Raw genomic sequence first — 17,191 nt, 5'->3', positions numbered from 1 at the left:
TTATCAGCGCTTTGAGTCGCTGTGTTAAACCTAAGAACATAAGCACACATGCTTTAGTTAAAACTTTCAGACCTGTCAAATATAAAAAAAAAAAGTCCTGAAAAAAGTAACTATTTAATCTAATGTGAATATCAACAAATTGCTACGAGTGAATGTGTGTTACCATGTATGTAAATGTCACGTACTCTTTTTCTTATTTCAGCACGTTATTAACATAAATAGCGTGCATAGCAACAATCCCGACAAGTTTAGAAGACTGTAGTACTGCCAAGACAGAGGGTACCAAATACGTTCGGTACGGTAACTTACGTTCGGATGTACAACAAAATGTTCATGGAACGTATTGTATAAGGACAAAATAAGAAGCTGCCGGCCTGCAAGTGAGAGATTGTGTTTCTTTGATCACTAAAGCACTTGTTCACTTTTGGGTCAATGCTCTTTTTCAACGTTTTTCCGGTCGAAAAGATTAGAAGCCAGACCTGAAGTGTGATTCTGTAAGGTCTGCAAAACACCCTTCTACGGTCGCCGCTACCTCTTCGTTGAACTCGAAATATTTTCCAGCCACAAGTTTCTTTAGGTTCTGCATAAGAGTAAATTGGAGGCTACGTATTCTGTTGAAGATTGTGTACGTTCCAACAATTTATACTTAAAAATCTCTTACTTTTGCATCACCAAAACTGCTCTACAAGATTGCGCCTTGTCTTTATGAAGGACTAGCGGAGTACCAGAAGTTTCCCGGGCATGTATTTCTTTCAGTTCTATTCGTCAATATGTTCCCTCCCCCCCTCTCTGTCCATCTCTTGTGCACGCCTCCCTGCCTACCTTCTTCTCTCCCTTATCTCTGTCCACCTCCTCCACGCCCCCCCATCCCCAATCCTCTGTCCGACTGCTACTCCCCCTCTTTCTTTGTGCGTCTCCTGCTCTCCCTGTATCTGTGAGTTAGAATGATATAAATTCGTAGATACATTCAGTGTCATTTGTGTATAGTGTGTGCTGAATACTTTGCGAACAGAGTTAATATCAAAGAAGTAACAAATTCAAGAGTCATGCGCAATGCAGCGGATTTTCATGCATCTCAGTGTTTACGTCATTTCTCCTGAACTGTGTGCCGCGCCATTATATAATTCTGCACATTTAGTCAGTGCCATATATGAACACTGTCTGCAAAATATATCGTGAATACAGTTAGCAATAGAGCAGTAATAAATTAAAACGGCGTGTCTCATTCCAGTTTCACTGCAAGAACAGCGAAAACGTTGCAAGCGGCCAAATTTTTTTTCGTTTCACCATTATGTGGGAGTTGTAAGCGAGAAAAATGTTCGTAAAGGTTTGAAGTTACGAATAAAGTTTGTTTCAAATCCCCAACACTGTAACGGCTCTTGTTCTGAAATGATGAATAAAATATGGGTACTCCCACGTCGTCGCCTACACTTCTTTTTCACCACCAGCCCCCTTACGCCTTTCTTACTTCCACAGCGATTCTTAGCAGACAGTAAGTAAAATGTGTACGAAGTTTATTGAAGTCGCTCCTGTGGCTGCGGAGTGGATTTGGAACGTACGATATGTGCATATATAATTTTTTGTAATATGTACGATGACCTGTTTTGATGAAATATAGCCTGTACTGTGCCCCCATCTACGCTAAAGCTACCAATGAAAACCCCATAAAAGCCCGTATACTAATCTTGGAGATTAGCGTGTGGAGACAGACAGGCAGACAATAAAGTTTTACTAAAATTTTAAATCTTGACCTTTTTTTCTCTCCGTGATCCAATTTTGATGAACAAAAGCCTATACAGTGCCTCAAACTATGCTGAATGTATCTGAGGAAACGCCATGAAAATTCGTCTAGCACTTTTGGAAATTCGCGTGTTGAAAGATTAACAGACAGACACACGGTGGTTTTACAGATATGAGTATAGATTAGTTGTTCAATAATTTGCAAAATCCATTTACTCACTTGTTTGAAATACTTGCGTAGTTTTCTTCAGTTTTCATGGTGCCCTTTACAAGATACGATCCTTCTACATCCCAGAAGACATTCGCTCCAGCCGATGAGTTGAGCTTCGCCTGTTTTGGTGCTGAGCCCCCGTCTGCTTGCACCCTCTGCTTTGGTCTGCTGCTTTCCTTCGTTAAGAAATTGTACCTAGTCTCGACCACAGAAAATTAATAGGATTCCTTCCAAAACAGTCCAAATATCGCTGAGAAATTGACTTTTAATATCCATTCGCCTACTGCGGTACGCTTTTTACAGAATTCTCAGTGTTTTCTCTGAGTTCGTTCCCCATGTAAAATGTAGCAAACACTTTTCTGATGCTCCAGTGACGTCAGGTACTTCATATTTCGTAGACCTGTAATAAACGATCGCCCGATGCGTAATTTTGCACTCTTTCCGGATTCTGTATCTGTCATTTCAGTTTAAGAAAGGAATTCGTGTAGATCATCTTCAGTAGAAGTACGGTAGCTACACATTTCTTAAGTGTTAGAAATGAAAAGCAAACTTCTTATAAACTTTTTCCAGTTATTGATAAATTGTCGTTGACAATTAATGGTCCAAACCAAACATTTCTGGGAAGAAAGTGGGTTGCAATTTGCCTGTTTTCAACGGAATACATATAACTGGAGCACTTCAAAAAGTTGTTTAAATAAAGATTCTTCGGATCAAGTAACGACTTGAGATAAGTTTTTAAGTAACGTATTTTAACATAACACATAGAAAATCATAAACATTATGTCTGTGCTGGCATAAGATATTGTCTCCTTGCGCTCATATCTTCAGGTGATGAAGGTTTGATAATATTTTTTTTTCCTTTTTCATAGATAAGATGTTATACTGAATATTTTTCATGATGCTAACAATGAAACTATAACTGTGCAACATGATTTTAATAATAAGATCACCTTTAAATTTAAATGGTAGCTGTATGTGACAGGTTCAGATTAACAGTATCGATATTCTGCAAAAATCGGCATCAAAAATGCTGTCCCTTAGGGTTCAGTCTTGGGTCCCTTATTGTTCTTAATATATATTAATGGCTTGCCACTTTATATTCATAAATATGCTGATGATGAATTTATAGTAATCACACCCACCAAAAAAGGATTAGCTGAGGAAATTGTAAACAATGTCGTTCAGAAAATTATGAAGTGGTTCTATGCAAATGGACACTCAGTAAATTTTGAAAAAAACACAGTGTACATAATTCTGTACAATAAATTGCATATCGCCATTGATAAAAATTGATTTTGAACAGGAACCTGTTGCTAAGGCCGAATATTCAAAATTTTTGGGAGTGTGCATTGATGAGAAACCGAATTGGAACAAACACATTGATCTGCTGAAACGGTTATGTTCATCTACTTATGCTGTTGGGTTATTGCAAATTTTGGTGATAAACATATCAGTAAATTAGCGTATTATGGCTATTTCCATTAACTGCCTTCAAATGGCATCATATTTTGGGGTAATTCATGTTAAGAGAAAAAGTAGTCAGAATTATAGCTGGAGCCTACCCAAGATCACCTGGCAGACATTTACTTAAGGAACTCGGGATATTCACAGTACCTTCACAATACATATACTTACTTATAAAATTTGTTATTGATAACCCATGCCAGTTCAGAAATAATAGTGAAGAAGATAGCTTCAACACTAGAAGAAAGGGTGATCTTCACTGTTCTGGGCTAAATCTGACTTTGTCACTCAAAGGGCTGAATTATGCTACCACAAAAACCTTTGGTCATTTCCCAAATAGCATTAAAAGTCTCACAGATAGCCAACCAACGTTTAAAACTAAATTAAAAGAATTTATGAATGATAACTCCCTATACTCATTAGACGAATTTTTAGATATTAAGTGGTAACTTTTTAAAAAATTATATTGTGTGACGAATACACGTTAAACGTTCCACATCATTACGAAATGCCGTATTAGTGATCTACGGGACAAGTATTAGTGTAACGTAATGCTCTTCATTTGAAACAGTAAATGAAAATTAATTGTGTTCTCTGTCTAATTTCTTCTGACAAATTTGCTTAGAGGTACCGTTTACGGTCGTTAAAGAGACTGGCATCTGTTTTACATTAAAGCAGGGATAATCGCGGACCTTCGGATTGCAGGAGGAGACCCCTGAGGGTGCAGATCGGGACGCTGGAGATCCCCCCCACGGAGGGCAGTGACTCCATGTACGGAGTGGAGGACGTGATCGTCCACCCGGGCTACAAGCGGCCCTACTACGCCAACGACATCGCGCTGCTGAGGCTGGACCGGCGGGTGCAGTTCTCCGACTCGGTGTTCCCCGCCTGCCTGCACACGGAGGGCGGCGACCCGCCCACTCTCACCGCCACCGGCTGGGGCGCGACCGCGGCCAGCGGTGGGTGCGCCTACCTGCGCCGCGCCGCCGCTGTAGCGTCTACCAGTCCGTACACCGCCCTCTCCCACACTGTAGTACCGAGGTCATTCAAGACAACACAACAGACGACACTCGTTCCAGTTCTCCTATACAGTTACACACATTATACAAGAGCGGAAGGCAGTTAACAGTAAAAGCAAACTGTTAGGATGAATCTACGTCCAACCTATACACAGTCATCCTACTCACTCACTAAACACGCAGTCACACCTAGTCCACAGCCGGCCGTAGTGGCCGAGCAGTTCCAGGGGCTTCAGTCTGGAACCGCGCGACCGCTACGGTCGCAGGTTCGAATCCTGCCTCGGGCATGGATGTGTGTGATGTCCTCAGCTTAGTTAGGTTTAAGTAGTTCGAAGTTCTAGGGGATTGATGACCTCAGATGTTAAGTCCCATAGTGCTCAGAGCCACTTGAACCATTTGAACCTATTCCGCACTGGTGCAACCTCGTGTTTCTGTTTTACCGCGACAACACTGATTGTGTCATTGTGTCGCTCTGTTGTCATCCACGCAGACAGACACATTACATAAACACTCAGACACCCCCAGTGACCAAGTCACCCATCCCACGCCTCCACTATATATTCGTTTCGATACACGCAAACTATTAGTCCTCCAGAAAAACGAACATGACCTTTTAGTACGACGTTTAATGTAGTTAAATGTTCTACAGGGATACGTTTCTCGCCGGAGGCAGCGGTTTTCGAGCTACTCAAGGAAACGTACAAAAGTGACCTTCAAACGTCTCCACCCCCACACTCTACCGTCACCATTCAGGAATTATAGTTTATTTTTCGTGACACTCCCTCATACTGCAGTACAAACATGGCCGACTACACGAATTGTTCCCGATATTCCACCTTTTCTCATCACTATCGACTGGGCTCTTACACCACCAGCATAGTCGGCTGTTTCGTTAGCATTATTAATTTGAATGTGCCCGTGATGGTACCGAAACAAAAACGACTTTTGTAAACGTTATGCTAAAACTAATTAGGCAGATAATTCGATACAAATTTAGCCCTTACAAAAACAGTAGTTTCGTAATCAGAACGCCTGACGAATAAAACAGTATAATTTTTTTCTGCTGCTGAAATTCACAAAATTGTTAGATAAAATTTACACAAACGACAATTTTACAATTTGCAAGTGCTCAACTAAGCCAGTGGCGCAATGCCACTCAATGAAGACGAAAATATCTGGAATGTTGGAAATAATTCGTGCAGTCGCAAATGTTTGTACAGAGGTAGGAGCAAGTACCACGCAGAACATACTAGAGATCCTCACCGCGGGGGGAGGAGGGGGGGGGGGGCAGAGTGTGGGAGTGGAGATGCGTTTGCAGGTCACTTTTCTACGTTTTTCTTGAATAAACTACAGCCTCACAAGAAAACGGATCCCAGTACGAAATTTAAGATCACTAAATTTCCTACAAATCGACCCGTCCATTATTCTTTTCTGAAGTACTAATACTTTTTACGTAGCGAACGAGACAATATGAGAATCTCGCCCGGTTTTTGGAGGCCACATATAACACTATCGGTTGCATAAAACGTTATCGGTGGGGGTAGCTGAGTCACCGTTGACATTTCCTTTACTCGACGGAAGTGCCGGCGAACGAAAAGGCGCGCAGCAGGCGGCCGAAGTCCTTAGAAGGGGAGTCCCTGCCACATATGCCATACGCAGTTTCAATTTTTTTTTTTTTTTTGTGTGTGTTGTGTGGAGGTGTATTCCACCATAATGCTGAAACTCTGCTAGTCAACAATGAAAACTCGTTCCACACACGGAGCTGTTCGGTCAAATGACCGACGCAGTGAACTGGTTTCGAAGGTACCTTCGCGAGAGAGTGGAGTTTTTATATCAGTTCACAGCTGATAAACAGCAGAAACACTGATAAATAATAAATGAACAGAAAGTTATAGGATCTATTGCTGTGAACAGTGCTTGGAAGTTTAACAGTAAGTGCTTAGAGATCCATATTTATCTACATTATACCACAGACGACAGTAATTTGGTGGTAGAAATGTCAAGAACTTAAAATCTGTTCTCATACTCACTTTTTAACTCCTTACGGCATGATATCCTGAAATAGCTTTTCACTGAAGGAGTCGTCATCATTACAAGCTAAACCTGAAATCTGTCGATGAAATTCAGGGATACTCTCTGAGTTTTGATGTAAGAGTAACTTGATCTCGATGATTATGTAATTACAGTATTCGGTTTGACACAGCACATACCGTTGTTTCTGTGAGAACGCCTTCACAGCAGTGGAAGGGACTGTGGTACGCAGCCACCAAAACGAACAACGCAGAGCGACGCGACGGCCGTCAGGCAGAAGCGGAAGCGCCGCGTCGTGGTGGTTTGTCACTGCGGCCGGCACGCACACACGCACACACGCACACACACACACACACACACACACACACACACACACACACGCACACACTGGCGCCGTCGTTGGACCTACGGCGCTCGCCCACTGCGCTCGGTGAGCCCGCACACGAGCTGCGTGTCGGCCCGCTCTTCACCCACACTGCTGCACATCACTGCTGGAAAGATATATCCGAGACAAGATGAAGCCATACTGAATGCAAGCTTTAGGTCGAAGAGTAACGTGGGCGTTACTTTTCCCAACGGCCGGTACCATGTTTGAATGGAAAAGATTTATTTCCACAAAAAATCGCAGCGGATATCGTCGGCTTTTACACCGTAATGCCGATGGTCTGAGTGCAATTCAGAGAGCAAGATAAATGGAGGAAAGAAAGTGATCGTAATGCAAGAACTTTGTAACGAGCTACTGCAGTCTACACTCTCCTTAAACCGTAGTACTCATACAATATACCCGAACAACAGCAGAAGCCGGCCGCGGTGGTCTCGCGGTTCTAGGTGCGCAGTCCGGAACCGTGAGACTGCTACGGTCGCAGGTTCGAATCCTGCCTCGGGCATGGCTGTGTGTGATGTCCTTAGGTTAGTTAGGTTTAAGTAGTTCTATGTTCTAGGGGACTGATGACCACAGCAGTTGAGTCCCATAGTGCTCAGAGCCATTTGAACCAACAGCAGAAATTTTGCCTGTTGAGGTCATCTTCAAATGTCGCTGACTAGATTCTCTGGTGCCTGGTAGTACGCTTTCAAGTCTGGGTGTCTCTCTACATTCTGTGGCAGGAAGGTCACTAACGGTGGACCAACATACAAGTCACTCCTGTGTCACTGAGGGAATGGCGGCATTAGTACGTCCCTGAAAATACGCCCCGTTTGAAGTCTCACTACACTTTCTGTCACTCATTCTGATAGTAAACACTGACGGAAAAAATATCGCAACAGTAGGAAGGAGTTGTGCGACATAAACGAAAGTTGGTAGGCGTGTTTCTACTTCTGAAATATGATGCCTATTCACATTTTGCACCAATCGCATAAGAGTGGTAGCAGTTGCGTCGCTATGAGGATGCAAATCGGTTTGGCTCTCATTGCCCGCTATGACGGTCGTGACCATTAGTCATCTTTGAGGCTGGACTTTATGAGTCAGCCAAGAATGCCTTGAAGGTGCCAAAGACGCCATCATCAACATGTCACTGAGTTTGAATGAGGTCTTGTAATAGGGCTACGAGAAGCTTGATGTTCCTGCTGCCATACAGCAGAAGAGCTTATCGAGAATGTAGGCACTCTGAGTGACTGCCGACTGCGGTGGTCACGAGAATGTACGGCCGCAAGAGCACGTGGCTCCGGGCGGCCGAGAGAGAAGAACCGGCGTGCGGCTGTGGCGCATCATACTGCATCTGCAGCAGTCTGCACCACACGGCACAACCAACTGTTGAAAATCGGTTACTTGAAAGACAGCTCCGAGCCAGACCGACCCCAGATCACCGTCATTTGTGACTTCAGTGGCGTCAAGCGAGAGCTCCCTGTAGGGCAGGTTAGTGGTCTGATGAAAGTAGGTTCTGCTTGGTACACTGATCGCCATGTGGAGGTTAGGAGTAGGCCAGTTGAGGTCGTGCAACCAACCTGTCTGTGTGCTGCAAACATCGCACCTACACCTGGAGTTATGGCCCGCCGTGTGATTTCGCATCACAGCAGGACCACTCTCGTGGTTATCCCACACACGTTGCACCCTGACTGCAAATTTGTAACTCAGTCTGGTGATTCGACCTGTTGTGCTGCCATTCATGAAAAGCACTCCAGGCACGGGCGGATCGGGGGGGGGGGGGGGGGGGGAGCAAAGGCGGCAATTGCCCTCCCCCCTGGTGCAACAGCTTATTATGAGCATAAAATGACGTAATTAACAATATAAGATCATTTCCTGAACACAGTCAAATACCCTATTATAACTTTTCGCAGTCGTATCGTCATTGCTGCGTATAAACACATGTTCGAATTCGATGGCAACATTCTGTGAAATGAAAGCAATTGGTGAACTAATTTCGAAGATTTAAGAATGAAAACAAATGAACATTAGCATTTTTGTAGATTATTTTACATTAGCAGACAATCACAGTCTTTTTCATTTGAAGAATGTTTTTTAGGTAATGCAGTAAGTTATGTCATTAAACACACTTAACACACAGCGATACACAATTAAACTAAAAACAGAATATATATATATATATATATATATATATATATATATATATATATATATATATATGTGCGTGTGTGTGTGTGTGTGTGTGTGTGTGTGTGTGTGTGTGTGTTTGCACGCGCTCGCGTATAGAGTATTAATGCCTTTATTTGGAATTAATTTTTTGGAAGGTAGGTTCCAAAAAATTTGCCCCCCCCCCTGACCGAGATCCTGGATCCGCCCCTCACGCCAGGGGGTGTTTTTCAACAGGATAACGCTCATCCATATACCGCTGTTGTAAGCCGACATGCTCTACAGAATGCTGACAGGTCGCCTCGGCCTGATCGATCACCAGATTTGCCTCCAGTCGAACACGTATAGGACGTCATCGGTCTACAGCTCCAGCTTGATCCACAACCAGCATTTACCGTACGTGTACTGACGGATCAAGTGCAGTGTACGTGAGACTCCATACCACAAACTGATATCCGACACCTGTACAACACAATGCACGCACGTTTCATGGTTGCATTCAACATTCTGCCAGTCACACCGGTTATTAATATATCAGCAGTTCACATTTGCAAGGGCTTATCTCGTGATTATATTAACACGAGAGCCCGCAATGTTATTCACTTAAATATGTTTCCGAGACAAATGTACTCCCGAAATTTCGTTACTCAACATTAATTATTTTTTTGTGTTGCAAATTTCTTTTTACGTCAGTGTACGTCTGTAGTAACGTACCATATTGAATGTGCGAAGAGTGTTCACCAAATATTATCTGGTACATATATTGACTTCGTAATATATTGACCTTGTAACATAATGACAGCGTCATACAACATTATTGTGCATCTGATGTCTGATTGATTGAAGTAATTAACAGCACTAGTATAATTTTTTCTGGAGATATCACCGTCTGCATCTTCGAACTATGAACCTGTATCAGTAGAAAGAACTAGTATTATCTGCCAGCGATGAGAAGTAGATTAACTGTATCGTAATATTTTTCTTCTATTTCTTATTTTTTGTGAATAAATTGATCATTCCTTTGTGTATAGAGCCTTGTATGTGGCGAGAGGTACCGGTTACGACGTTTACAAACATTTATAGTTACTCCTCTAGATATCAGTCACTTCCTCGTGCAGCCGAGGGTAACAGCTGTTAACAGTCCATCTGCGACCTCTTTGCAGGAACGAGGATGAGCCCGCTGCTGCTGAAAACAACGATTTCCCCGTTCCCGCTGTCGCACTGCCAGAGGACTTACGAGAACAAGTTCCCCAACGGGCTGGACTCGTCGGTGATCTGCGCCGGCGACCCGCAGGGGAAGGCGGACACCTGCGTCGTAAGTACTTCAGGCCAGTTCTGCGTATTGGCGTAAACACGTTATGCAAAAATGCGATGATGGAAAGTGCGATTCATTTACCATTCAGACGTCAAAAAGACCACGTTTCTTCTTCACGTGAGAGTGACGTAGTTTTAAGGACACAACCTGGCAAAAATAAAAAGTAAAGCTGGCAAAAGTGGAGGGGAGAACGAAATGAAACTTCAGGGTGGGAGGGTGTGTGATGTTATTTCAGTTATTACAAAGACGAGTCAGATCTTACTTCAGGGATTACAAAATCGAGGCAGATTTAGGAAGGACTGCACGTTGGCGACGGCGTCCCGCGGCCGTCGCATCCCCTCCTGGTGCAAGCTGGTCTGCTGGTCCGCCACGCCCTGGGTGAGGCAGGCACGCAGGTGGAGCTGACGTCCGAGCTGGTAGCGCACGTGTCCTGCCTACGACAGATCGGAGCTCTCGCTGGGCACGGCAGTAGCTCAGCGTCGCGTAACCAGTTCACAGAGACACGTACTACGTATGATTTATACTTGCAAGCCACGCAACGGTGTGTGGCGGAGGGCACTTTACGTGCCAGTGTGATTACCTCCCTTTTCTGTTCCAGTCGGGTATGGTTCGCGGGAAGAATGACTGCCGGAAAGCCTCCGTGCGCGCTCGAAATTAATTTTACATTCGTGATCTGCTCGCGAGGTATAACTAGGGGGAAGCATTATATTCGATACCTCATCCACAGACGCATCCTCTCGAAACCTGCACAGCAAGCTACACCTCGATGCAGAGCACCTCTCTTGCAGAGTCTGCCACATGAGTTTGTTAAACATCTCCGTAGCGCTATCACGCTTACCAAATAACCCTGTGACGAAACGCGCCGATATTCTTTGGATCTTCTCTATCTCCTCCGTCAACCCGACCTGGTATGGATACCACACTGATGAGCAATACTCAAGTACAGGTCGACGAGTGTTTTGTAAGCCACGTCCTTTGTTGATGGACTACATTTTCTGACGAATCTCTCAATGAATCTCAACCTGGCACCCGCCTTAGCAACAATTAATTTTATATGATCATTCCACTTCAAATCGTTCCGTACGCATACTCCCAGATATTTTACAGAAGTAACTGCTACCAGTGCTTGCTCCGCTATCATATAATCATACAATAAAGGATCCTTCTTTCTATGTATTCGCAATACATTACAATTTGTCTATGTTAAGGGTCAGTTGCCACTCCCTGCACCAAGTGCCTATCCGCTGCAGATCTTCCGCATTTCGATGCAGTTTTCTAATGCCACAACTTCTCTGTATACTACAGCGTCATCCGCGAAAAGCCGCATGGAACTTCCGACACTATCTACTAGGTAATTTATATATATTGTGAAAAGCAATGGTCCCATAACACTCCCCTGTGGCACGCCAGAGGTTACTTTAACGTGTGTCGACGTCTCTCCATTGACAACAACATGCTGTGTTCTGTTTGCTAAAAACTCTTCAATCCAGCCACACAGTTGGTCTGATATCCCGTAGGCTTTTACTTTGTTTATCAGGCGACAGTGCAGAACTGTATCAAACGCCTTCCAGAAGTCAGGGAAAATGGCATCTACCTGGAAGCCTGTATCCAATTTTTTCTGGGTCTCATGAACAAATAAAGAGAATTGGGTCTCACACGACCGCTGTTGAAAATGGCGCCACGATACCGCACGGAAAGACACAGGTGAGGGCGCAGGGTGTCCGGGAGGTGCCACAGGGCCAGCTCTCTGTCGCTGCCAGCCGTCACCTCAGGTCACGGCAGATGAGTTCGCACATCGTGGCGCTGAGAGTAACACCGCCGTGCTTCTCCAGATCATTTGAAGAACGGGACGCCGCCATACTTACCGACGATGGTCATCCGCGGCAGAGCAGAACCACAGTTCATCGCCAAAGACAACGCGACGCCCGACATCCGCAGTCCGTCCTTCACTCTACAAGCAGCCGTCCGTGTCGCGGTGTCACGGCTGGCGTGTCGTCACTCCCCTACTCCGACTGCTGCCCGCCAGCCTGCGACCAGTGGTGCAGGCAGAAGCACAGTCCAGTACTTGTTTGGCGGACGTGAATGCGCTGCAGAGTGGTCGCTGTACAACCTAGCGAGCCTCCATTCTGGTGGTCAGGCTTGGGCTGTCCTCACGTTCCCATCCAGTCCAACGTAAGGCCACTCCCACATCCGAATATCCCACAAATGTGGATACTGCACGATTGGATACCCAAATGGATGCCCTCAAGTACCCCTCTCGAACTCTGTCAGTTGCCGATAGCGTTGTCTCGCGGAAGTATCCGGAAGTTGCGCGTCCTTCACGGTGATCACAACGTCCGACGCCGCCGTTACGCCTCTTACATACCCTACCAGGCCTGGCGACAACACAAAACGCAGACGTCACTAATATACACTGGTGGCCGATCTACCTATCACAGACAATTCTAGCTCACGGCGTGTACGAGTACCAAGTCACATTGACACTTAATCGAGTGTGCTAAATGGTTCACTTTTGTTTGTCAGGCAATGTCTACCTTCATGGCTGCCAATGCGTATGTCAAAATAACATCTCTCACAAAACATACTTTTGAATTACATAAATCGAATATGAGCATCTTTCTTTCAAAGCATTTATGGTACTTTTGTTGGACGTCATGTACATTTTCAGCCATTTGAAATTATATTCAAATATGTAGATACATAAACAGTCATAATACGGTGCTGCGGTCGCCAACGCCTAATTAACAAGTGTCTGGCGCAGTTGTTAGATCGGTTACTATTGTTACAATGGCAGGTTATCAAGATTTAAGTGAATTTTACCGTAGTGTTACAGTCGGCACACAAGCAATGGGACACGGGATCTCCGAGGTAGCGGTGACGTGGAGATTTTCCCGTACGACTATTTCACGAGTGTACTGTGGATATCAGGAATTCTGTAAAACATCAAATCTCCGACATCGCTGCGGCCGGAAAAGGATCCTGCAACAACGGGACCAACGACGACTGAAGAGAATTGTACAACGCGACAGAAGTGCAGCCCTTCAGCAAATTACTGCAGATTTCAATGCTGGGCCATCAACAAGTGTCAGCGTCTGAAACATTCAACGAAACATCATCGACATGGGCTTTCGGGGCCGAAGGCCCCCTCGTATACCCTTGATTACTGCGTGACACAAAGCTTTACTCCTAGTCTCGGCCCGTCAACACCGACATTGGACAGTTGATGACTGTTGCCTGATCGGACAAGTTTCGTTTCAAATTCTATCGAGCGGATGGACGTGTAAGGGTATGGAGACAACCTCATGAAACCATGGGCCCTGCATGTCCGCAGGGGACTGTTAAAACTGGTGGAGGCTCTGTAATGGTGTGGGGCGTGTGTAGTTGGAGTGATGTGGGACCCGTGATACGTCTAAATTCAACTCTGACTGGTGACACGTACGTAACCATCCTGTCTGGTGACCTGCATCCATTCAAAAGAGATCTCAAGCCCCTCGCACTCTTAATTTGATTTGATTTGATTAAAACTAGTTCCGTAGACCATGAATACGATATTTCGTAATGATATGGAACGAGTCAAATATTCCAATACATGATGTAATTAAGTTAATTTAACAACATAATTAAGTTAATATAACATTTTTTTTTAAATTATAATTTGTTTGTTTGTTTGTTTTTTTTCTTTTTTTCTTAATTTATATCCAAAAATTTCTTTATGTAGTAGAAGGAGTTGTCATTCAGAAATTCTTTTAATTTCTTCTTAAATACTTGTTGGTTATCTGTCAGACTTTTGATACTATTTGGTAAGTGACCAAAGACTTTAGTGGCAGTATAGTTCACCCCTTTCTGTGCCAAAGTTAGATTTAATCTTGAATAGTGAAGATCATCCTTTCTCTTAGTATTGTAGTTATGCACACTGCTATTACTTTTGAATTGGGTTTGGTTGTTAATAACAAATTTCATAGGAGAGTACATATACTGAGAAGCTACTGTGAATATCACTAGATCGTTAAATAAATGTCTGCAGGATGATCTTGCATGGACTCCAGCTATTATTCTGATTACACGCTTATGTACAATAAATACTTTATTCCTCAGTGATGAATTACCCCAAAATATGATGCCATATGCAAGCAATGAGTGAAGTAAGCTAATTTACTAATATGTTTATCACCAAAATTTGCAATGACCCTTATTGCATAAGTAGCTGAACTGAAACGTTTCAGCAGATCATCAATGTGTTTCTTCCAATTTAATCTCTCATCAATGGACACACCTAAAAATTTTGAATATTCTCTCTTAGCTATATGCTTCTGATTAAGGTCTATATTTATTAATGGCGTCATACCAATTACTGTACGGAACTGTATGTACTGTGTCTTATCAAAATTCAGTGAGAGTCCATTTACAAGGAACCACTTATTAATTTTCTGAAAGACATTATTGACAATTTCATCAGTTAATTCTTGTTCAGGTGTGATTACTATACTTGTATCATCAGCAAAGAGAACTAACTTTGCCTCTTCATGAATATAGAATGGCAAGTCATTAATATATATTAAGAACAACAAAGGACCCAAGACTGACCCTTGTGGAATCCCATTCTTGATAATTCCCCAGTTTGAGGAATGTGCTGATCTTTGCATATTATGAGAACTGCTTGTTTCAAATTTCTGCACTCTTCCAGTTAGGTACGAATTAAACCATTTGTGCACTGTCCCAATCATGCCACAATACTTGAGCTTGTCTAGCAGAATTTCATGATTTACACAATCAAAAGCCTTTGAGAGATCACAAAAAATTCCAATGGGTGGTGTTCCGTTATTCAGATCATTCATAATTTGATTGGTGAGAGCATATATGGCATTTTCTGTTGAAAAACCTATCTGGAAACCAAACTGACTTTTTGTTAGTACTTCATTTTCACTGATATGTGAAGCTACTCTTGAATACATTACTTTCTCAAAAATTTTGGATACGGATTTATTGAGAGCCCTGCAGGATTCATGGTGCCACTTCCCTCCAGCACCACTTCAGACGCTAGTCGAGTCCACGCCACGTCGTGCTGCGCCACTTCTTCCCGCAAGCGGGGATCCTATACGTTATTAGAAGGGTATAGCAGTTTCTTTGGCTCTTCAGTGTATATACGTGTTAGATGCACATTCATTGCAACTAACAAAACTATTCTATAATAGCATTTACTCAGTTTACTTATGTTCGTAATTCTTTTCCTTGTTTGCTGTCTATGATACCGCACCTTTGTCGACAACCCATCTCGAATGCTAATGACCATCTTCAGCAATTCGGTACGCTGAGGATAATGTTTTGTGAACGTCGACTGGAAATAGAGAGAGAAAATGCTGTACCTCCTCGATCACTCTTTGCGTAGACTCAATTGTGTCGTAGTTCGTATTTATATTGACTCATTTCTCATCTCCAAAAAGTCAACTAGAATCTATGGAGAAAGATGTGTGCGTGAGTCCTGTTCTTAAATTTGTCTAACTAAACGATTGTTCGTTCTGTTTCAGGGTGATTCCGGAGGCCCTCTTCAAGTCGTCGGAGAACGTGCTCCGTGTTCAGTTGTCGGGGTTACTAGCGTAGGGCCGAAACCGTGCGGCGGTTCCATACCCAGTGTGTACACGCGAGTCTCCAGCTACCTAGACTGGATTGAGAAACACGTGTGGCCATAAGACATTATTCACAAACTAAACTGCTTATGGGAGTCGTAGCATGTGAACTTCGTCTTCCAGTACATACCTTCATACACTGTATTCCAGTTGGTTCAATGGCCAGTAAAGCGTACTCTCCGGCTGTCAAACTGTGATAACCTAACTGTTTAGTGTAAGAATGTTCTCATACTATTTATTAGTTGTGAAAAGTGTCAGAGTTCAGTATTGCACATTGTAATCATTGCTTCAAAGACGCATCGAAATGAGAAAAATTTATGTCCCATAGGCATATATATCTCATATATTTCGCATGTACTATAACGAGACTTCAAATTTATCCAAGTCTAGTTCCTTACTTCCTGTTTTTAAAATGACTTCTGCATATTGCAAATAAGACAGCCAACAAAATAATTCACATCAGTCACGGTTGGTATTATTCCTAATATCATCTCAGCATACATCAAACTTCGACTGACTGGACCACTCACACAACACGACGAATCTATAGAACTCTTATGTACTGTATTCACAACAATTCAACTCATTATTGTTATTCATTTTCATAAAATGATAGTTGTTTATTATGTAAATACTACATAACTATAGTAATGTACGTACTAAAAGTTAGAGAAGTAAAGAAAAAATTATGACTTTTCCTTCACTTTTAATGGTCCTGTTTAACAGGGCCTAGCATGTCCGAAAACAGAATTTCTCTGACGTAAGATGTTCCTGAGGAGAAATGTTGCGGTTTTAAGTTACTCTTGTATATTTATGTACATAGAATTTTGGATTCAGTATTTTATTAATGTAATCGACTTATAGCATTTTGTCGATTTCACATGAGTTTTAATAACAATATTTTATTAAATCCAGTGTTTCTGCTTCTTTACGGATGGATTAGACGAACGAGGACTGAGAATTTCAGGAATTGTGGCATTGGACTCTCATACAGCTCTCCTTTCTGAAAGCTCCACACACTTTTTTTTAACAATTCTAGATAAATCAATCGAGTCTGAAACAAAAGATGATCGAAAGCAAAGCCTGACATCTGACGCCAGTCACTACCGTACATCGAGGGCAACATGCACACGTGCCTCTAAACTCTGCAACTTGAAGGGTACAGTACACTGTACAGTGCTACTATCATTTTCTCCCTGAAACGTCTGTGGAGGCAGATAGTCCGTATCCTTGTGTACGAGCTCTGAATCCCCTAACATT

General features: G+C 43.0%; 1 protein-coding gene across 1 annotated transcript in view; it reads left to right on the top strand.

Moving 5' to 3' along the window:
- The window catches only part of LOC126267325 (serine protease persephone-like), a 47,029-nt gene extending 30,181 nt beyond the window's left edge, over positions 1 to 16,848 (top strand). Inside the window, exons 5-7 of the mRNA XM_049972427.1 lie at positions 4,121 to 4,374; positions 10,156 to 10,307; positions 15,833 to 16,848. Of these exons, the coding sequence (XP_049828384.1) occupies positions 4,121 to 4,374; positions 10,156 to 10,307; positions 15,833 to 15,994 (568 nt within the window). The 3' untranslated portion in view covers positions 15,995 to 16,848. The remainder of the gene's footprint in view (positions 1 to 4,120; positions 4,375 to 10,155; positions 10,308 to 15,832) is intronic.
- Positions 16,849 to 17,191: the final 343 nt, after the last annotated feature.

This window comes from Schistocerca gregaria, chromosome 4 (genome assembly GCF_023897955.1).
Source record: "Schistocerca gregaria isolate iqSchGreg1 chromosome 4, iqSchGreg1.2, whole genome shotgun sequence".
Taxonomy (NCBI): Eukaryota; Metazoa; Arthropoda; class Insecta; order Orthoptera; family Acrididae; genus Schistocerca; species Schistocerca gregaria.
The sequence above is the reverse complement of the archived record's forward strand: the minus strand, read 5'-3'. Positions and strand labels throughout refer to the sequence as shown.